This window comes from Momordica charantia (assembly GCF_013281855.1).
Source record: "Momordica charantia cultivar OHB3-1 chromosome 3 unlocalized genomic scaffold, Mcharantia_2.0 BLBB01000003.1, whole genome shotgun sequence".
In the NCBI taxonomy this organism is placed as follows: Eukaryota; Viridiplantae; Streptophyta; class Magnoliopsida; order Cucurbitales; family Cucurbitaceae; genus Momordica; species Momordica charantia.
In genome coordinates, this window is record NW_028275161.1 from 5,982,501 (window position 1) to 6,005,861 (window position 23,361).

Consider the following 23,361-nt stretch of genomic DNA (forward strand, 5'->3'; position numbering starts at 1 on the left):
GTATTTCTGAAAGCATTATGGGTTATGAATGGTTTTATAATTGTATGGTTGTGTTCATAAAGGCATACTGAAATAATGTGGGAGAAATCTGTTGTGTTGCCATGCATGTTGAACATGTCATTTCAATTTTTAGCTTACTGTTTTTTGTTCTAGAAGCATGCTGGTTTTATTGTGAGTTGAGTGCTGCATGGGTCATGGCCTAGAAAGTATGTAGTAGGACTTTGGTGAGAGTTCCAGGATGTGATACAGTAAATGGAGAACTAACAGGGCCAAAAAGGCTGGCACGTCACTAGTTGGGTATCGAGGCTCCAGGTGCAAAGGTCGGGGATCGATACCCGAACTTGGTAGAGATGAGTGTCGAGGCTCTAGGTACAAAGGGTCGGGGTTCGGCACGGTGATTCTATTTTGTTGAATTAGTATTGGGTCTTGATGTGGTGGCGGTCAAGGACCAATACGTTGGGTAGTCGTCGATACCTTGGGGATAAATGACAAGGTCGAACGCCAAGCCTCTGTAGATGAGTGTCGGGCTTTGAGGATAAATGGCAAGGGCCGATGCGATTTGAGGAGTTAGACTTGGAGGACTAACATTGTGTGATTGGTTAGGACTTGCTTGGAGGCCAAAGACCATTGCATTTGGTATTAGTTGAGGCCTTGGGGATAAATGTCAAGGTCCAACGTCGAGCACCGTAGAGAAGCGTGGCTGCCTTGGCTATGCGAGGTTAGGGGTCGGTACGACTCGAAGGAGTAAGTCTTGGAGGAACTAGAAAAAGAGCTAGTGAGTTTGACATGCATGGTGCATGATTAGTTAAACTTATGTATAAATTGCTTCTTTTAATATGTTTTGTTTTATTTAAAGCTTGAAGTTATTGATAAGCATGATGTGTGGATTCTTTGCTAAGCATGCTGTTTGTGCGTGACCCCTCAAGTATGTAATGCTTACTGGGTACCGTGGTTGTACTCACCCCTTATTGTTCTTACCAGACTTTGTAGGTAACAGGGTTACTGACTGGCATTTTGCTGAACGCACGCACTAAGTGTGGTAACAATTATATAGATGCAAGCACACACCTGTCAGAGTAATATAAAATGGATGGAGTATCCAATTATCTATCCTCAAGGACTTCTAAATAATTTCCAAACTCTAAAGTTTTAAAGAATAGTGAATGTTGGAATGAGTGATTCTTGTAAAATGGGAAGTGGTCACAAATAATGGTTTTGGATTTGGGATTTGGACTTATAATGATAAAACCTAGCCCAATTACTTCAAGTTAGCCAACAAAGACTCAAGGACATGCTAAGGACAATATGCATTTTACTTTAGAAACCAACGACTACGCTTCTCACTTGACTTATGTCTAAGCAAGTTCAAAGTCCTAAGACATTCCCTAATATGTCTATTACGAGAGATATCTTAGTTTTAGGATGGAAATAGTCGCAACCTCGGGTTAAGGTCCTATGTCTAGGCTACTTAAGCGGAACCCTTATGTCTAAGGCGCTCCTCTCCTTGGTTTAACCACTCAACAATGCAAATAAGCAACCTTTTCAGTATTGACTTGTTAAGACTTACAGTGGCCTTCTCTAAATCCTAACTTTTTGGGAAAACATGTTGAGCAATGAATGGAAAGCAAAAACACTACTTCTTAGCAACCTTTATTAGAAATAAAAGGCTAACTATCCATAACCGGGCTAGAGAGGGGAATTTAGAAAGACACATTGAAGAAAATACAGCAAGTAAAATGGTTGAATGTGGAATGCATGTGTGAAAAACAAAACTTAACTAACGGAGAGTTTTTATCGGGGTTGAGAGCTTCGCCCTTCTCTTTCAAGCAAGGGGGAGTGTCACGTGCTCTTTCCTCCAAAAACACAACTCTCTTAACTAAAAATAAAGTAAAGGCAAAGGGAAGATAAGCAAAGTGCTAGATTTTTATATATTTGAATAAGTAGAAAATAACTAAGCACAAATGGAAACGAAACAAAGCTCAATAAAGGAATGTAAAGTACTCGGGATTTAAAAACCAAAAGCAACTAATGAAAGCAACTCAAAAGTACTTAGAAAGCAACAAAGAAACACTAAAAATTATCAAGAGAAGGAAGCAAGGCTTGATGAATTTGGTGGAGAAGTTGCTGGAATTTATAGCTGTGCAGAATTGGTTAGGTAGGTCCTAAAACGATGGTGAATCACCCATTTCCAACTTCTTTGACTGACTAAATCGTGCTCAAACTGATAGTGGAACACTTCTTCTACACGTATGCATCGGTTGGAACCACCAAAACGCATTGGAAGACGCGTTTCATTAAGGGCAAAGTTGGAAGAAAACCAGTTTTTCTGCAGGCACGCAGGCGCCTGGCGCCTCCCATGATGCTTTTTTCAACTTTTTGCTTGTTTTGATTAATTTCCACTCCCAAATGGTTCTAAAATGTCATAAATACAATATAAGCCAACCACAAACCATAATATATGAATTTTGCATGAATTGGAACTCAAACGACCGAGAAAAATCCGAAACAAAGCTGAAACATAGTAAAAACAGCATCTAAAACCTTCTTTTTACACATGTAAACAAGCGTAATCACACCCCCAAACTTAACTTTTTGCTTGTCCTCAAGCAAAACTTAGCAACTTTAATCAGCTTTCTAACACATGGACAAGGAAAAGCAAAAGCAACCGAGATGTTCAATCATAAATTGTCTCAGGGAAAAGATGTCAAAGCCTACCATTCTATTGTCTTTGTAAGCTTAGTCACTATAAACCAAGTTTGAAATGATAAAAACTTTCTCTTTCAAAATCTTTTTTTCTTTCAAAAAGAGAAAACGTTTTCAACTACCCTTAAGGAATCTGCACACTCCCTCCTTACACTAAGACTTTTACATCTGACAGACCGGCTACTAGCCCCTGAGGTTTCCACACAATAACATCGGTTTCAACCACAGCTACTCGTAGAAAGACTTTGAACTAACAGCTAGGTCATAAAACGACGACAATGAGAAACACGAAGTCACTTATCACCATCTTTACTGCTATTTTCAAAGTCAACACCCAACCTAAAACTAAATGGGTGTCTACAGTAGGACTCGGAAATCATAACTACATTTTCTTTAACTCTCATTGTTTTTACCACTCTTTTCTTTCTAACACAAGTCTTTTCCCCACTCTTATTTTCTCTCAACAAGACTCTTTTTACTCTTTTGCAAATTTTTTTTTATTGTTTTGTGTTTTTTTTTTCTTTTCAACACATTCTTTTTTTAATAGCATTTGTTTTTCCAACTGACTCTTTTTCAAAAGAAAATAACATGATTTTTCAAATATAGATAACACTTTATCTTTCTGAAAGAACAACTGACACAACGACTGTCCCCCCCAAACTTAATAGAGACAGTGTCCTCACTGGGAAAAGACTTTTGCATCGGATGAAAAAGGCTTAACAGTAAAAAGGACAATGACTTCCTATATAGGGGCAAAGAAAAAGCTTAAAGTCTGTAAAGATCAAAAAGACATAAAAGAAAATGAGTTTATCACATAAACAAAGGAAATAGCTCAAAGCTTAGTCAGACATAGAACAGAAAACTCAACAATCTCTTATAATCATCATGGACATGAAATCACATGCACAGCACAGATGCTTCAATGTAGGCATGTGAAAAGCTAAACTAAGGCTAGGTGAAGGCATACTTTAAGTGATCAGAAGATAAACGATACTAATTTATACATGCTTCAACTGAGCTCGAAACATAATCAATACAAAAAACATGCGTAGTAATGCTAGAATATGCAAACTACGTCATTAACCAAAAGAAGAAAACACAAAAAATAGCAAAGAAGGAACCTCCCCTTCATGAAGTCGGAGGTTGTGGACTAGGATCAGTGTCAGTACTGGGAGATGGATTGACTGATGGTTTGCTGAACGCACGCACTAAGCGTGGTAACAATTATATAGATGCACGCGCACACCTGTCAGAGTAATATAAAATGGATGGAGTATCCTAAGTATCGATCCTCAAGGACTTCTAAATAATTTCCAAACTCTAAAGTTTTAAAGAATAGTGAATGTTGGAATGAATGATTCTTGTAAAATGGGAAGTGGTCACAAATAATGGTTTTGGATTTGGGATTTGGACTTATAATGATAAAACCTAGCCCGAATTACTTCAAGTTAGCCAACAAAGAATCAAGGATATGCTAAGGACGATATGCATTTTACTTTCGGAACCAACGACTACACTTTTCACTTGACTTATGTCTAAGCAAGTTCAAAGTCCTAAGACATTCCCTAATATGTCTATTATGAGATATATCTTAGTTTTAGGATGGAAATAGTCGCAACCTCGGGTTAAGGTCCTATGTCTAGGCTACTTAAGCGGAACCCTTATGTCTAAGGCGCTCCTCTCCTCGGTTTAACCACTCAACAATGCAAATAAGCAACCTTTTCAGTATTGACTTGTTAAGACTTACAGTGGCCTTCTCTAAATCCTAACTTTTTGGGAAAACATGTTGAGCAATGAATGGAAAGCAAAAACACTACTTCTTAGCAACCCTATTTAGACATAAAAGGCTAACTATCCATAACCGGGCTAGAGACGGGAATTTAGAAAGACATATTGAAGAAAATACAGAAAGTAAAATGGTTGAATGTGGAATGCATGTGTGAAAAACAAAAGTTAACTAACAGAGAGTTTTTATCGGGATTGAGAGCTTCGCCCTTCTCTTTCAAGCAAGGGGGAGTGTCACGTGCTCTTTCCTCAAAAAACACAACTCTCTTAACTAAAAATAAAGTAAAGGCAAAGGGAAGATAAGCAAAGTGCTAGATTTTTATATATTTGAATAAGTGGAAAATAACTAAGTACAAATGGAAACAAAACAAAGCTCAATAAAGGAATGTAAAGTACTCGGGATTTAAAAACCAAAAGCAACTAATGAAAGCAACTCAAAAGTACTTAGAAAGCAACAAAGAAACACTAAAAATTATCAAGAGAAGGAAGCAAGGCTTGATGAATTTGGTGGAGAAGTTGCTGGAATTTATAGCTGTGCAGAATTGGTTAGGTAGGTCCTAAAACGATGGTGAATCACCCATTTCCAACTCCTTTGACTGACTAAATCGTGCTCAAACTGATAGTGGAACACTTCTTCTACACGTATGCATCAGTTGAAACCACCAAAACGCATTGGAAGACGCATTTCATTAAGGTCAAAGTTGGAAGAAAACCAGTTTTTCTGCAGGCACGCAGGCGCCTGGCGCCTCCCATTATGCTTTTTTCAACTTTTTGCTTGTTTTGATTAATTTCCACTCCAAAATGGTCCTAAAATGTCATAAATACAATATAAGCCAACCACAAACCATAATATATGAATTTTGCATGAATTGGAACTCAAACAACCGAGAAAAATCCGAAACAAAGATGAAACATAGTAAAAACAGCATCTAAAACCTTCTTTTTACGCATGTAAACAAGCGTAATCACACCCCCAAACTTAACTTTTTGCTTGTCCTCAAGCAAAACTTAGCAACTTTAATCAGCTTTCTAACACATGGACAAGGAAAAGCAAAAGCAACAAAGATGTTCAATCATAAATTGTCTCAAGGAAAAGATGTCAAAGCCTACCATTCTATTGCCTTTTGTAAACTTAGTCACTACAAACCAAGTTTGAAATGATAAAAACTTTCTCTTTCAAAATCTTTTTTCCTTTCAAAAACAGAAAACGTTTTCAAGTACCCCTAAGGAATCTGCACACTCCCTCCTTACACTAAGACTTTTACATCTGACAGACCGGCTACTAGCCCCTGAGGTTTCCACACACTAACATCAGTTTCAACCACAGCTACTCGTAGAAAGACTCTGAACTAACAGGTAGGTCATAAAACGACGACAATGAGAAACACGAAGTCACTTATCACCATCTTTACTGCTATTTTCAAAGTCAACACCCAACCTAAAACTAAATGGGTGTCTACAGTAGGACTCGAAAATAATAACTACATTTTCTTTAACTCTCATTGTTTTTACCACTCTTTTCTTTCTAACACAAGTCTTTTCCCCACTCTTATTTTCTCTCAACAAGACACTTTTTACTCTTTTGCAAATTTTTTTTTATTGTTTTTTTTGTTTTGTGTTTTTTTTTCTTTTCAACACTTTCTTTTTTTGATAGCATTTATTTTTCCAACTGACTCTTTTTCAAAAGAAAATAGCATGATTTTTCAAATATAACTAACACCTTATCTTTCTGAAACAACGACTGACACAACGACTGTCCCCCCCAAACTTAAGAGAGACAGTGTCCTCACTGGGAAAAGACTTTTGCATCGGATGAAAAAGGCTTAACAGTAAACAGGACAAGGACTTCCTATATAGGGGCAAAGAAAAAGCTTAAAGTCTGTAAAGATCAAAAAGACATAAAAGAAAATGAATTTATCACATAAACAAAGGAAATAGCTCAAAGCTTAGTCAGGCATAGAACAGAAAACTCAACAATCTCTTATAATCATCATCGACATGAAATCACATGCACAGCACAGATGCTTCAAAGTAGGCATGTGAAAAGCTAAGCTAAGGTTAAGTGAAGGCATACATTAAGTGATCAGAAGATAAACGATATTAATTTATTCATGCTTCAACTGAGCTCGAAACATAATCAATACAAAAAAAAAACATGCGTAGTAATGCTAGAATATGCAAACTACGTCATTAACCAAAAGAATAAAACACAAAAAATAGCAAAGAAGGAATCTCCCCTTCATGAAGTCGGAGGTTGTGGACTAGGATCAGTGTCAGTACTGGAAGATGGATGACCAAGGATAGCAGCTAGCGCTGGAGGCCATGAAGGTAAAACCGCAAAATCCAATGAAGCCCTTAAGTTGTAGATATGTTGCACGACTTCTCGAACTTGATCTCGCAGCTGTTGGTTCTCCTCTCGAAGACGACGGATCTCCGATGTAGGAGACATCCCAGTACCTTCCCTTCTTTGTAACGCATGGGCGATAATACGCCGAATATTCTTCTCTTCCACAATTGGGGCATCTCTCTTAATTTGATCCTCAGGGAGCTGTACACCTTGTCGCAAGCATAAAGAAGTGACCAAACGTGGGTGATAAAGCTTACCACGTGTCCGGTGGGCACACTCATGGATACTAGTATTGATCAATTCTCCATAATTCACATCTATGCCCTTTAGCATGGCATAAACCAGCAGTGCCCTATCCTGAGTGACATGCTCATCATGCTCCGTTGGCAGAATTCTGTTTTTGACTATGTATAACCATCCTGCAGCAGCTAGGGAAACATCCTCGGGTTTTAGTCGTACCTTGCCATGAGTAGTCAAATCCCAAGTAGCAGAGGGCTTCCCAACACATGCTAGAGCCTCATCAAGCTGTGCCAGAGTCGGAGTCACTAACATCTTATTGCCCACAGCATCTCTGATATTCTCAATGTTGAAGGTGTAGTTGATCTGAGTGGCATCAAACCGTATTTCCTTCCCGCGCACTATGACTATATGTGACTGGGGATGGACAGCAGCATAGAACTCTCTAACTAACTCCAAAGCCTCACATTGTATGGGCTGAATGAGTGGTCTCCACTCTTTGTCTCTAGCGGTCTCCCTCCAATCATCAGGCACATCTCCTAGAGTGAGATCGAATCCCAATTCTGTCATAATCTTACGGGATTTCATTAATGAAGTTCGAGTGGCTAAATTTGCCGCGTTCCATTTCATCTTGACCTCCTCTCCCTCAGACAAGTCCAGTTCAATTGTATCAACTGGCCCAGGTGCCACTACCTTCTTCTTAGCTTCAGCTGCTTTAGCTTTCGCAGCTCTCGTTTTAGGTTCATTCATGGGCACTGTCGGCTTCTTAGCCTGAATTGCACGACGTTTTGAACTCTTTCTCTCCCGCCTCTTGTATTGGAACATTTCCCTTATCGTCTGCGTGTCCTCAAGATCTTCTTCGCTGGTAGGTTCTTGAGTACTATTCTCCCCAACCTTGGATCTACCTGTATCACACCCAAGCGGGTTAACTGTATTAGAAGGAATAGTGTGAGCATCCCCTACCCCTGGTAGAGTGGCCATCGGTGTGACATACTCATCCGTTGCCAACGGAGTAGATCCAGTTGCCCCAGTAGGCAACGCTTGGTGACTACAAAACGCTCCTTCTGTAGGTGTATCCAGTGGGGAAGGTTCCTGAGTATCTGTTCTCACCACTTCGTTGTCGGTATCCTCTGTTTCCGGCATATTTGAACAATTGCCTCGTGAAACCAGTAGAAAATCATCATTACCATCTTCCGGTGTAATAATCAATGGAGATGAATAAAACTGCTCCTCGTCCCTGTTCTCCATAGTCGAATCCTTAGGCGACAGACGCCTACTACTCCCATCTTCCTCAATTTCTGGGTCCGTCATCACCTCCTTGCCCTTCCTCTTTTGCCCTATCGAAACCCCGGGCTCTAGCCTATGGCTGTGGCTCTTCTCTTGCTCTCCTCCATGCTCATCTCCTGCATCCATTGGCATATTGGTTGGGGTTGGCATCCTAGGAGGCTTTAAGGGTTTTAGTTGTCCCATGTTGAAGGTACTCAATATGTTAGGGTTCAATTGGGGTGCTTGAGATCCTCTTTCTAGGAATGGAAGTTGAGGTGGTGGAGAAACTCTATGTGAAATCATACCATAATTATGTGGAGGTACCCAATGACCCATTCCATAATAAGGTGGAAGGCTAGGAAATAGAGTAGATGGGTTTGGCATTCCATAAGGATGAACACTAGCTGGAATTTACATTTGGGACAAGGGAAAATGATAGGAAGGAACCGGGTTAAACATAAACGGTTGGTACATACCCGGATTGATCATTGGAGGAAGTTGTTGAGGATTTTCAGCCCTAAACTCACTGTTTTGAGGTATATTAAAGGTGGGTAGTTGCTGAAAATGAACATAACCATGTGGGCTCATTATAGGATGTTGTGTAGGAGCTTGGGATGGAGGACATTCAAATGTTTGAAGCGGGTTTCCTCCCCTAACAGCAGCTAGCCTAGAATCTGAACCCATGTGGTGTTGGAAGTTCTCCAATGGTGGAAAAGGAATGCTTGTGGCATTTGGAGCTTGAGTAGAAGAGGTAGGAAGTGAAGTATGTTGAGAAGAAGAAGCCATAGATGTAAGAAAATGCTAGAAATTTCTTCTTCTTTTTGGTGGTGGCTGAAAATCGAAAACAAGGGTGATGAAGGGAGTGGGTTTTGCCGAAAAAACAAGAGGAAGAAGAGAGTTGTGTGGGTTTTGGTGGAGTTGTAAAGCTTAGGCAATGGGTCTATTTAAAGCTTTCCCCAAACTAAATCCTAAATGGAAAGGGATTGACATTTAAGTTCAAGTAAGTTTCCTAAACCTAAAAGGAAAAGAAAACAAATTTGAATACAAAATAGGATTAGGGAAACAAAATTTGAGTTTGAAGAGAAGTTTTTAAAGTTAAATCATAGAGGATTAATGTTTGACCCAAAATAAAGCCCATATTATTGAAAATTAAAACCCAAACCGTGAAGGAAAATATTTTCGAACTTCTGAAAAACAGAGCAGGCGCCAGGCGCCTGCGTGATTTTTATTTTTTCAACGTTTTTTTTTCTTTTTTTTTTTCAACGTTTTCAAAAACATTCTCTTAATAAGAAAAACTTTATAATTAAACAAAAAGAAAATACAAGAGACAAAGACTTCCTTCCTTTACTTTTGTTCTTTCAAAAACGGATAAAAAGGAAAAAAACATTTTTCGCAAAAATTTATTGACCTGAAAGTTGAATAGAGGTTTTTCCTCTATCCACTGGTTCTCCAAAATACGGCTTAAGTCTCTGCCCATTTAGCTTAAAAACATTTCCCTTAGAGTCAACTAGATCCACTGCCCCATATGGGTAGACTTTAAAAATTTGAAAGGGACCAGACCCTCTAGACTTAAGTTTCCCAGGAAAAAGTTTCAACCTAGAATTGAATAACAGAACCAGATCACCTTCTTGAAGATTGTTCGGCCGAAGACGCCTATCATGCCACTGTTTAGTTTTTTCCTTAAACAACTTAGCATTTTCATAAGAAAAGTGCATGTGTTCTTCTAATTCCAACAATTGTAACTTCCTCGCTTCACCTGCAGCCAACAAATCAAAATTTAATTTCTTAGTAGCCCAAAATGCTTTATATTCTAGCTCAAGAAGCAAATGACATGCTTTTCCAAAAACTAGCCTATAGGGGGACATGCCGAGGGGAGTCTTAAATGCTGTCCTATATGCCCAAAGTGAATCATCAAGCTTAAAAGACCAATCCCTACGGTTAAGATTTACAGTTTTTTCTAAAATGTTTTTTATCTCCCTATTAGATATTTCGGCTAACCCATTCGACTGAGGATGATATGCTGTTGCAACCCTATGACGCACATTGTATTTAGTCAGCAACTTTTGCATAGACCTATTCAAAAAATGAGCCCCCCATCGCTTATCAGACAACGCGGGGTTCCATAATGCGTAAAAATGTGCTTTTCCAGAAAACGAATGACAACTTTGGAATCATTGGTAGCAGTTGCAATGGCTTCTATCCATTTCGAAACATAATCTACTGCTAACAATATATAAAGCTTACCATTAGAAGATGGAAATGGACTCATAAAATCTATACTCCACACATCAAATATTTCAATCTCCAGGATCGAAGTTTGAGGCATTTCGTGGCGTTTAGATATATTACCTGTCCGTTGGCATTTGTCACAAACCTGGGCAAACATATGTGCATCTTTGAACAGAGTGGGCCAAAAGAACCCACTTTGCAAAACTTTAGCTGCGGTTTTGTGTCCTGCAAAATGTCCTCCATATGGAGACATATGACAAGCATCTAATATCGCCTCGTGCTCTTCTTCTGCGACACACCTGCGTAAGATATTGTCAGGTCCTAGCTTATATAAAAAAAACTCATCCCAACGGTAAAATCGAACTTCATTTAGAAATTTCTTTACCTGTTGCTTGTTGAACTCATAAGGAACTATTCGACTTACCAAATAATTTGCTATATCGGCATACCACGGAACTGAATCAACTCGCAAGAGTTCCTCGTCAATAAACTGTTCACGTATAACAGTTCCATCGTCACAGAGCGGGGATTCCAATCTAGACAGGTGATCAGCAACTTGGTTTTCAGTACCCTTCCTGTCCCTAACTTCAATATCAAACTCTTGAAGTAACAAAATCCACCGTATCAAACGTGGCTTCGCATCTTTTTTAGCAAATAAATATTTTAAAGCAGAATGGTCAGTAAAAACAATGACTTTTGTGCCTATCAAGTAAGACCTAAAATTATCAAAGGCGAACACAACTGCTAACAGTTCCTTTTCAGTAGTAGTGTAATTGAGTTGTGCACCGGTCAGAGTCTTACTAGCATAATACACATGATGCAAGATCTTGTTTTTACGTTGTCCTAACATAGCTCCTATTGCATAATCACTGGCATCACACATGAGCTCAAAAGGTAAATCCCAATTAGGTTCGATAATTATAGGAGCTGAACTTAGAGCAACTTTCAACATTTCAAATGATTTTAAACAGTCATCATAAAAAACAAATGGTCTATCATGTTCTAGCAATTGACAAAAGGGTTTAGAAATTTTAGCAAAGTCTTTTATAAAGCGGCGGTAAAATCCCCCGTGCCCTAAAAAACTTCTAATCCCTTTGACATTTGTAGGAGGAGGTAGCTTTGAAATGATGTCTATCTTAGCGTGGTCTACCTCTATTCCTTGCTTGGAAATTTTGTGACCCAAAACAATACCCTCTTGTACCATGAAATGACACTTCTCCCAATTTAGGACTAGGTTTGTTTGTTCACATCTCTCCAATACTCTCTCCAAATTAACTAAACATGCGTCAAAAGAATTTCCAAAAACAGAAAAGTCATCCATAAAAACTTCTAGAATATTTTCTACCATGTCAGAGAAGATGGCCATCATACACCTCTGAAAAGTCGCGGGTGCATTGCATAGTCCAAAGGGCATTCGCCTAAAAGCGAACGTACCATACGCACACGTAAATGTTGTCTTCTCTTGCTCTTCTGGAGCAATAGTAATTTGATTATAACCCGAATATCCATCTAAAAAACAATAGAAATCCTTACCTGCCAGACGGTCGAGCATCTGGTCAATAAACGGGAGAGGAAAATGGTCTTTCTTTGTTACCTTGTTGAGTTTGCGATAGTCAATGCAAACTCTCCACCCGCTCACAGTTCGGGTTGAGATGAGCTCATTCTCCTCGTTGGCCACCACGGTTATACCCCCTTTCTTTGGTACACACTGTACTGGGCTTACCCTGCTGCTGTCGGATATTGGGTATATAACACCGGCGTCAAGCCATTTAAGAATTTCTTTCCTTACAACCTCTTTCATCTTCGGGTTCAACCGCCTTTGACTCTCAATAGAGTTCTTAGCATCTTCTTCCAATAGAATTTTGTGCATGCAAAAGGCCGGGCTTATCCCTCGGATATCTGCTATCGTCCATCCAATGACCTTTTTCTGCTTCTCCAAAATCTGCAATAAAGAATATTCATTAGTAGGTGATAAATTGGAGGCTATAATAACTGGTAAAGTGTCGTTATCCCCTAGATACGCATATTTCAAATGCGACGTTAATGGCTTCTGCTCCAAAGTGGGTGGTTCCACTATGGACGGAAGTAACGACTTGCATTCTTCTTTTTGTATTTTTTCAACAGGATTAATCACATCTTCTGGTCCTTCTGCTATCTTATCAAGCTCTTCTTCAATCTCTGTAACTAATAAGTCATAAAACTCATCCAACATAACAGGATTCAAGCTATTTATAGTAGAACACTCTTCAAAGTCTCCTGGTAATTTCATGGCGTCTAGAACGTCAAATTTAACTTCTTCATTATTTACCCTCATTGTAATTTCTCCCTTCCTCACATTAAAAACTGTATCCCCAGTGGCTAGAAATGGTCTTCCCAAAATAATGGGAACGTCTAAGTCCGCCTCGCAATCTAGAATGATAAAGTCCGCAGGGAAAATGAATTTGTCCACCTGGACTAAAACATCTTCTATCTTTCCCTCAGGTCTTATGATAGATCTATCTGCTAGTTGGAGGGTAACCGTAGTAGGTATAGCTTCTCCTATGCCTAAAGATTTGAAAACTGATAATGGCATAAGATTAATGTTAGCGCCTAGATCACATAATGCCCTACCTAAGTTTTTTCCTCCTATGGAACATGGAATGGTAAAACTGCCAGGATCGTTACATTTCATGGGTAGCGGGCTGCCTACAGCTTCACTACTACATTTTGTCATGGCTACCAGTTCATGCTCTCCTATTTTTTTCTTCCTAGAAACTATATCTTTCAAAAACTTAGCATAATTTGGCATCTGTTCTAGAGCATCTACTAATGGTATATTTATATGCAATTGTTTTAAAATATCTAAAAATTTTCTAAACTGGGAATCATTATTTTTCTTAACTAATCTTTGTGGAAACGGGGGAGTAGGGGTAAAAGAAGGCTGTACCTGTGGAGGAACACTCGGGGTGTCCTCATTACCTTTCCTAATATTTTCTTTTTCTGGTGTTGTTGGATTTTCTGGTATCTTTACAGTTGGTTCAGTGGACGGAATCTGTACATCAGTTGTTGGCATTGTTGGTCCATCATATGCCAGTCCACTCCTAAGGGTGACAGCTTTGCACTGTTCTTTCCCTTCTCGTCTTGGTAATTCAGTATGGCCTGGAAAAGAACCTTGTGGTCTATTCTTCAATTCATTGGCGAGCTGTCCCAATTGGGTCTCGAAATTTCTCATTGATGCCGCTTGGGATTGTATCACTGCGTCGGTTCGGGCCATGTACTCCTTCATCATATTCTCAAGATTTGAGTTGTTATTTTGAACTGGTGGAGTCTGTGTTCTCTGATTGTACTGCTGTTGCGGTGGAACATAGGGCTGCTTGTTCTGCTGGCTCTGCCCTTGATTAAAACCGCTCGAACCTCCTTGACCTCCCCATGAGAAATTAGGGTGGTGACTCCAACCTGGGTTGTAGGTGTTCGAATATGGGTTAAAGTTCCTATTGTTCCCATGTCCTACATAAAAAACGGAAGCAGGGTTATGTGGACAATTATCATAAATATGGTTTTCACTGCAAAATGAACAAATGAGATCATTCACTTGGCAAACAGGGGCAGGAGTGCAATAATCCGACTGCACAGGTTGTATCGGCGTGGCTAATGGATTTTTTATTCCCAATGCCATCTCTTTTAGCCTCTGGTTCATTGTAACCATCTCTTTTTGCATCGAGGTCGCAATGTCCAGAGCCAAAACACCAGCTGGATCTTGCTTCTTTGGTGCTGCCCTAGATCTTTGCGAACACCATAGTTCGTTGTGTGAAGCTAAGTCATTTAGGATGTCAACTATCTCGTTGAATGTCTTCTTTGTAAAGGCTCCATTGGCAGCATTGTTTAGCATCATCTTAGTAGGATGATCTGAACCTCTAAAGAAATGTTCTATCTGGATGCATGCCGACAAGCCATGATTCGGACATTTCCGGATTAGTTCTTTAAATCTCCCCTACGCCTCGTGAACAGGTTCACGATCATACTGTCTAAAGGAGATGATCTCCTCTCTGATATCAGCGTGGCGAGTAGGTGGGAAGAATTTTGTTAAGAACTTCTCCACTAACGACCCCCATGTGGTGATGGATCCCGGTGGAAATGCATTGAGCCATGCTCTAGCTTGGTCCTTCAAAGAAAATGGAAAAAGTGATAGTCTAAGAGCATCGTCTGTTATACCAGGTAATCGAAATGCATTTGCAATTTGAATGAATGATTTCAGATGATCATGTGGATCCTCATGTTCCTGCCCTCCAGAATGTCCAATTGTCTGCAACATTTGGAACATCATTGGTTTAAGCTCAAAGTTTGCGTGGGCTGGAATAGAGTTGACTATCCCTGAATCAAAGTTCTGAAAAGCCGTGGCGGCATATTCTCGCATTGCCACGTCTCTGTTGTCCGCCATCTGGATATGGTTGAATTCATCATTTCTTGCATGATCCCTCATATTACCGTTAACAGCAGGTGGATCAACCGGATCACGAGGTGGAATATCTGCCATTGATGTGCTCGTACTCTCTACCTCACTTTCAGGACTGATTTCACCTTCTCTCTCTTTTTGCTTTTCTAGTTGTTTTCGAAGTCTTTGCTCCTTCCGAGTTTTTCGAAGGGTCCGCTCAATCGCAAGGTCAAGGGGTAGAAGAAAAGATCTTGTGCTCATGCACTTTAACTTACCCCTGTGAGATAAACGACCAAAAATATAGAACAAAAACGGTGGATGGAAATTACACCCAACAACAATTCACAAAAATAAAAACTAAAAGAATTTGAAAATAATTTTAAAACTAAAGTCCCCGGCAACGGCGCCAAAACCTTGACTGATGGTTTGCTGAACGCACGCACTAAGCGTGGTAACAATTATATAGATGCAAGCGCACACCTGTCAGAGTAATATAAAATGGATGGAGTATCCAAGTATCGATCCTCAAGGACTTCTAAATAATTTCCAAACTCTAAAGTTTTAAAGAATAGTGAATGTTGAAATGAGTGATTCTTGTAAAATGGGAAGTGGTCACAAATAATGGTTTTGGATTTGGGATTTGGACTTATAATGATAAAACCTAGTCCGAATTACTTCAAGTTAGCCAACAAAGAATCAAGGATATGCTAAGGACGATATGCATTTTACTTTCGGAACCAACGACTACGCTTTTCACTTGACTTATGTCTAAGCAAGTTCAAAGTCCTAAGACATTCCCTAATATGTCTATTATGAGAGATATGTTAGTTTTAAGATGGAAATAGTCGCAACCTCGGGTTAAGGTCCTATGTGTAGGCTACTTAAGCGGAACCCTTATGTCTAAGGCGCTCCTCTCCTCGGTTTAACCACTCAACAATGCAAATAAGCAACCTTTTCAGTATTGACTTGTTAAGACGTACAGTGGCCTTCTCTAAATCCTAACTTTTTGGGAAAACATGTTGAGCAATTAATGGAAAGCAAAAACACTACTTCTTAGCAACTCTTATTAGAAATAAAAGGCTAACTATCCATAACTGGGCTAAAGACGGGAATTTAGAAAGACATATTGAAGAAAATACAGCAAGTAAAATGGTTGAATGTGGAATGCATGTGTGAAAAACAAAAGTTAACTAACTGAGATTTTTTCTCGGGATTGAGAGCTTCGCCCTTCTCTTTCAAGCAAGGGGGAGTGTCACGTGCTCTTTCCTCCAAAAACACAACTCTCTTAAAAAATAAAGTAAAGGCAAAGGGAAGATAAGCAAAGTGCTGGATTTTTATATATTTGAATAAGTAGAAAATAACTAAGTACAAATGGAAACAAAATAAAGCTCAATAAAGAAATGTAAAGTACTCGGGATTTAAAAACCAAAAGCAACTAATGAAAGCAACTCAAAAGTACCTAGAAAGCAACAAAGAAACACTAAAAATGATCAAGGGAAGGAAGCAAGGCTTGATGAATTTGGTGGAGAAGCTGCTGGAATTTATAGCTGTGCAGAATTGGTTAGGTAGGTTCTAAAACGATGGTGAATCACCCATTTCCAACTCTTTTGACTGACCAAATCGTGCTCAAACTGATAGTGGAACACTTCTTCTACACGTATGCATCGGTTGGAACCACCAAAACGCATGGGAAGACGCGTTTCATTAAGGGCAAAGATGGAAGAAAAACTGTTTTCTGCAGCCTTCCCAGGCGCTTGGCGCCTCCCATGTAGGTATTTCCGACTTTTTGCTTCTTTTGATTAATTTGCACTCCCAAATGGTCCTAAAATGTCATAAATACAATATAAGCCAACCACAAACCATAATATATGAATTTTGCATGAATTGGAACTCAAACGACCGAGAAAAATCTGAAACAAAGCTGAAGCATAGTAAAAACAGCATCTAAAACCTTCTTTTTACGCATGTAAACAAGCGTAATCAAGGTGCACACCTCATTCATAACCGATCAAGGCCTGTATAGTTATATGGTTATGCCATTTGGCATAAAGAATGCAGGCGCAACTTACCAGAGGATGGTGAACAAAATGTTCGCCAACCAAATCAGATTCAATATGGAGGTATACGTGGACGATATGCTAGTTAAAATCAAGAAGTCCAGGTCGCACCTTGTCGACCTGATAAAAACCTTTGGGGTTTTTTGCAACTACCAGATGAAAGTCAATCTAGCCAAGTGCACCTTTGGAGTTTCCTATGGAAAATTCCTTGGTTTTATTGTGAACAACCGAGGAATAGAAGCCAACCCGGAGAAAATTAAGGTCGCGCTCAAGATGCAAGCACTCAAGACTCTCAAACAGCTGCAATGCCTGAAAGGGAGGATCGCTTCTCTAAACAATTTTGTCTTCAGATCTACCGACAAATGTCTCTCTTTTTTTAAAAACATTATGAAAGAAGGGGTCATTCGATTGGACGTCCGAATGTCAGGTGGCTTTTGAGTAGCTCAAGAACTACCTCTGCTCGGCACCACTACTCGCGAAACCTTTGCTAGGAGACAAGCTACACTTATACTTGGCCGTGTCTAACAACACCGTCAGTTCGGCCTTAATCAAACAGGAAGGAGTGCACCAGAGTCCGTTTACTACACCAGTAAGGCCAAGACCGAGGCTGAGACCTGTTAACCCCAAATGGAAAAATTGGCCCTCGCATTAATCACATCGGCACAAAGACTCATGCCTTTCTTCCAAGGTCATACTGTGACTGTGCTCATAGATTTACCTTTCAAGCAAGTCTTCCATAAGCCAAAGATATCTGGCCGACAAATGAAGTGGGCGACGGAATTGAGCGTGTACGATATACAGTTTGAACCACAAACAGCTACGAAGGGCCAAGCCATGAGCGACTTCATAGTCGAGCTCACACCATCACCAACCCAAACCTCCGAATCCGACCTGCCATTGGCCATGTATGTTGACAGGTCCTCTAATGAAAGGGGATGTGGTGCAAGCATGCTCCTACTTGCACCTGATGGCATGTGTTTTGAGTATGCCCTTCACTTCAACTTTTGTATCTCAAACAATAAAGCCGAGTACGAAGTTCTTATGGTTGGATTGCACATGGCTAGGGGACTAAGAGCAAGCCACATCCAAATATTCAGTGATTCACATCTAATCGTGAATCAAATTAAGGAGGAGTATCAAATGAAGCACTCTCAGATGGAGAAATATCTGAACAAGGTCATGTCGCACCTCGCTCAGTTCCAAACTTACGAAATAAGTCAGATCCCCAGATTTGAGCATTCAAACGTAGACGTTTTAGCTAAACCGACATCCACCTATGAGACCGACCTCGTGAGATCGGTCCCAGTGGAGATACTAGACACTCCTTCCATCCTGAAGCCAGACATGATGGAAGTTGATTCCCAACCCCCATCATGGATGGATCCAATCAAGGAATTTCTGGTGGGCAGCATTCTATCAGATCTAAAGGAAGCAAAGAAAATGGCACGAAAGGCAGCTCGGTTCATACTCCGAGATGTAACTCTGTACCAATGGGGGTTCTCCTTGCCTCTTCTCAAGTGCATCTCAGCAGAACGATAATTATGTCCTAAGAGAAACATACGAAGGTGTGTGTGGCAACCATTTGATGGCCAGGTCGTTATCGGCCAAAGTAATCCGTCAAGACTACTACTGTCCACCGTAAACCAAGATGCAAAGGAGTTCGTGAAAACATGTGACAATTGCCAGCACTTCACGAATATTATTCACCAGCCTCTCGAGCTGCTCACTCCAATCTTTGCTCCTAGGTCATTCGCTCAATGGAGGGTAGACCTGATTGAGCCAATCCCATTAGGCAAAGGACAGATGAAGTATGCTATCGTTGCCGTAGACTATTTGATCAAGTGGGTCGAGGCCGAGGCGCTCACCACCATCACGGAAGTGAAGGTCACCCCATTCATCTGGATGAACATCCTGTGTCGTTTTGGTATTCCAATGCCATCGTGATAGATAATTGTAAGCAGCTCGACAACGCGAAGTTTAAGGACTTCTGCAAAATGCTCGGAATGAGTCATCTCTATTCGTCCCCAGCACATCCCAAAGCAAATGGACAGGTTCAGGCTATCAATAAAATTATTAAACGTGGCCTTAAATTGAGACTAGATTCGAGAAAAGGTAGGTGGGCCGTGGAGCTCACTGAAGTCTTCTGGTCCTACCGAACTACTCCACGAGAGTCTACTGGTGAGACACCTTTCTCCATGGCCTTTGGTTCTGAGGCCGTTGTGCCACGGTATGCCCACTAAAAGAGTTTACTATTATGAGCATGCAAGAAACAAGGAAGAGCTGCTTCTCAACCTCGACCTCCTCAACGAAATGGCCCAGTTGCGCCTAGCGAAATATCAAAATCGAATGGCCAGGCACCACAATGCTCGACTTTGACCTTGAAGCATTCAGGTTGGACATCTGGTCCACTGAAAAATACAAAAACATGTAGATACACTAGAACCAAGTTGGGAGGGACCGTTTGAAGTTAAAGGCATAGTTCGACCTGTAACGTATATGATAGCCGACCTCGAAGGGAACCTACTCCTACATTCGTGGAACGCAGAACATCTGAAGCGCTATTATCCTTGAAATGTCAAAATAGTTCAAAACCATTTGGGTTTGTAATAAATTTTCAACGACGAACCACAATAAAGATTTCTGCAATATTTAATTTTATATCTTCTTATATCACGAGTCCGATGTGAAATTAAATGGTGGCCAAGCACTCCTACATGATGCAAGTACCAAAGTACGAATCAAAACCTAAAAAAATTCAAGCCTCAAAACTTACGAGTTCAAGGTGCGATGTGCTGAAGCTTAATAAAAGCAAAAAATTAAAGCCCTCAAACTTACGAGTAAAGCAAAAAATTAAAGCCTTCAAACATACAAGTAAAGCAAAAAAATTCAAGCCACCAAACTTACGAGTTCGAGGTGTGATTTGAATGAGCAAAAGCGACAAAATTTGAAATAATAATGAGACACTGCAAGTTCGTTAAAGATGCGACTTCATTAAAACAAATGGGCAACGCCAAGGTTTATAGACCTTGGAGCCTTGCCCCAGTTACAAAAAAATTTTGTTTCCTTTTTGCATGTAAGAAAGAAAAGCCAAATAAAATAAATAGAGATCAAGCAGTTGCTGCCGAGGTGCGATCCGAGCTCCACCTGAGAAGCCAGCAGGTCAATCTCTGCGAGTCGTCCAGCCGAACCTTTTGGGAAAAGTTCACCGTAAGCTGAGAATGAGCATTCACTTCCTTATCTTGGAGAGCCTCAGCAGCGTCGTCTTCTTCGTCATCATCCTCATACTCGGAGTCCAACTCTTTCACTTGGCGATCTACCAAGTCTTGAGGGCCACGAGTGTCGTTGGGCCAGTAGCCCACTTTGCTGCATATTGCCTCTTGAAACTCTCTTCAACGAAGGCCCTATTCCGAAAGCGGGCCTCCCATCTTCCGACGTCACTCTGAGCCTCGACAAGCTTCTCATCCAACTTGGTGTTCTAACGTAGAAGGTAAAACTTCTCGACGTCAAGACTCTTTGACGTCACCGAGTAGCCTTGAGTGCTTCGCAGTTCCGTTCGAGCTCTTCCTCCATAGGCTCGAGCCTGTCTTTGATAGTCTTTAGCTTCGCCTTCACTTTCAGGAGCTCCACTTCAACCGCCGCAGTAGAGTCTAAAGCAGCATAGACCGATTCCCTATCCTTCTAGGACTCTCACGCCCATCCAGCTCGGCCTTCATAATGAGGGTAGCATGACAAGCTACAGTGTGAGGCTGCTAGACAAGAGAAAGGTAAAAAAAGAGACTTATAATAATGGGAAGGACACCGATAAAGTTTGGTCCCTCCTCCCATTACCTCCGCAGTGAGATCAATTATGCGTTGGACCGCGGATCCCGGAGCACAGACAAACTTAGTCGCACGCCTCATACACTTGGAAAAACTGGCGTTGCTGTTGAAACTTTCTCTACCTTCAAAAAGATTAGAGACACGTGCAAGCGCACACGATCACAAGTAATACTTGGTAGTAATCCAACGTCGAACCCTCAAGGACTTGTTGCTTTCAAAACAATTTTAAAAAGTGAATAGTTCAAATATGCAATTGTGGTTTATGAAGAAAATAACGGTGAAATGTTGTGGTTTGGGGTTTTAACTAACAAGCAATTTAATAAAACTCAACCTTTTTGCTTCCTACCTTAGTCTTAATGCGAAACATGGAAAACACACTATGTTGTGAAAAATGCACCAGGCGCAATTCCTGACTTTTCTTGGGATTTGAGTTCTACTCTTTCACTACCGCTTTTGGTTGCTGCAGAGGCTAGGGTAACCTACAATCATATGCCTATGTGTGATTACAATCCTAGAGAATATCTACCAACTCACTATATTATAGGTTAGATGGCCTATGTCTAGCACTACGTTTTCTGCGCTTATGCCTAAGTCACATCCCATATTGGTTTCCTATTATTTTACCTAACTCACCTTTCCCAAGGTTGGGCTTTAGTGAATAAATCAAGTTCCCACTTGTCGAATGGAAAAAAAGATGTAAAGGGAAGTTTTTAGAAACCAACCCAAAAAACTGCTACGCGCAATCTGACCAAAATCTCTAACGTGTTGAAAATCAAATCATTTTGACTAAGTGATTCCACAAAGAGGTTGATAACTAATCTAGTGCATGATTAAAGGAAAGAAAATACACGAAAATATTTTTCATTGAATTTAAATGAATAAATAAGTCGTACAATGAGTTCTAGTTTGACCATCTTCTCTCTCGAGAGTGGGGGAGTTGAAACTCGTTAAAGAACTTTAAAAGAACATAATGAACAAAGAACGAAAGTAAGAACTTGAATTGAAAACAATACAAAAGGTAAAAGCGTGAAAAACAAACAAATGAATAACTAGAACATAAACATAAACAGTAAAAATGTGTTCTACAACTAGAGAGCAACTAAAAAAAGATGAAATGAAGCTTGGAACAGATTAATTTCTGCTGGAGGGATGACTTCCTTTTATAGCACCATAGTTGGTTGAAACTCCCCACCAGTTTAAGTGAAAATGGGTTGAGATTCACCTAACCACCTCACTTGGCTTGGACTCACAGTTTGGGATGTGTTTGAACATGTGGGAAATGTCCTCCTTGCCCTTCATTAATCAAAACGTACGTTTTGTCATTTTGTTCTCCAAAAATGCGCCGGGCGCAATTCCGCAAAAAATGATTTCTGTTATTTTCATCCAATTTTGACCGCATTTTTCTCATAATTTTCCTAAAGTACCATAGTTTGACATTTATGCTTAAATGTTCTATGCATGTTATACTTTAATAATATGTGGTCCTTTTTGACAAATAATAATGGAAAAGGGGTAAAAAACGTGGTTAAAAAGGGCTACCGACACATATTTCTACAATAAAAAGTCAACCCTAACAGTTGCCGATCTAGTCTACCTTATCCTTCATGCCGACACTGGAAGGTTCAATGTGAAATCACATCTCTACATCAGTAGTGAGATCCAGAAAACTTCTTCTCCTCGCCACAAACCCGGTGCCCTCCAAAGATATGTTCTTCTTCGCCTTATTCTTTTGAGCCCTCTTTAAAGAAGACCCTTCACGAACCTCCCTCAAAGAGGAAACCTCGAGCACCTCTGTAGACTCACTATGGGCCATTTTTCCCTTGAACGAGAGCCCTGAGTTGATAACTTTAATTCTTGGATTTTCTAACTTTGAAATTCTAATTTTTGGCTAAATTAGAATTAAGTTTAATTTCTTTGGATTAAGATAATTTAAGTTCTCGACCCGTGTAGGAGATTTTTAGTTAAATTCTAAATTCACGAGTTTTAGGATTTTCCTTCCTAAATTCTACTTTTCTTTGAATTATTATTCTTGAGTTTTAGAGTTTAAGTTAACTATTGTATTTCGGGTTGTTGTGGGGTTTATTTTATTTCTAAAGCATAATTATTGTAGTTTTAGTTGGGCCTCATTAAGATTTGGGAATTGGGCTATTGGTTTTAAAACAAAATAAAGAAAAAAAAACCCTAAATCTATTTTGTTTTTTTTTTTCTTTTTCTTTTCTTTTTATTTTTCCTTTCTTCTTCTTCTTCCTCTCGTTTTGGAGCCGCCGCCCCCTCCCTTTGCTTCCTCTTATCCAGCAAATCCTCACCGGCGACGGCACCCCTCCGACGGGCGACGGCGTTCGATTCCCACAACACGTACAGCGGCAGACCCGGCGGCTCCACGCACTTCCGGCGAAGTCTGTAGGTGGCGCGACGTACAGCTGGTGGTGGCACGATCTCACCATGCGTTGTCCTCCGGTGCGCAGATCCGGTGACCTCTACTTTAGACACGATGATTCGCGGCAACT

The 23,361-nt window shown here is 40.2% G+C and overlaps 1 protein-coding gene and 1 non-coding gene across 2 annotated transcripts; both read left to right on the top strand.

The window, feature by feature from the left end:
• The first annotated feature begins 14,493 nt into the window (after positions 1 to 14,493).
• On the top strand, positions 14,494 to 14,600 carry LOC148212232 (small nucleolar RNA R71). The gene has a single exon (XR_015790013.1). It is a non-coding gene; the product is annotated as a small nucleolar RNA R71 (small nucleolar RNA).
• Positions 14,601 to 17,662: 3,062 nt separating this feature from the next.
• LOC148212233 (uncharacterized) lies at positions 17,663 to 19,275 on the top strand. The gene is made up of 2 exons (XM_088122155.1): positions 17,663 to 18,552; positions 18,864 to 19,275. The coding sequence occupies exons 1-2, from the start codon at positions 17,663 to 17,665 to the stop codon at positions 19,273 to 19,275; spliced, it is 1,302 nt and encodes a 433-aa protein (XP_087978281.1).
• Positions 19,276 to 23,361: the final 4,086 nt, after the last annotated feature.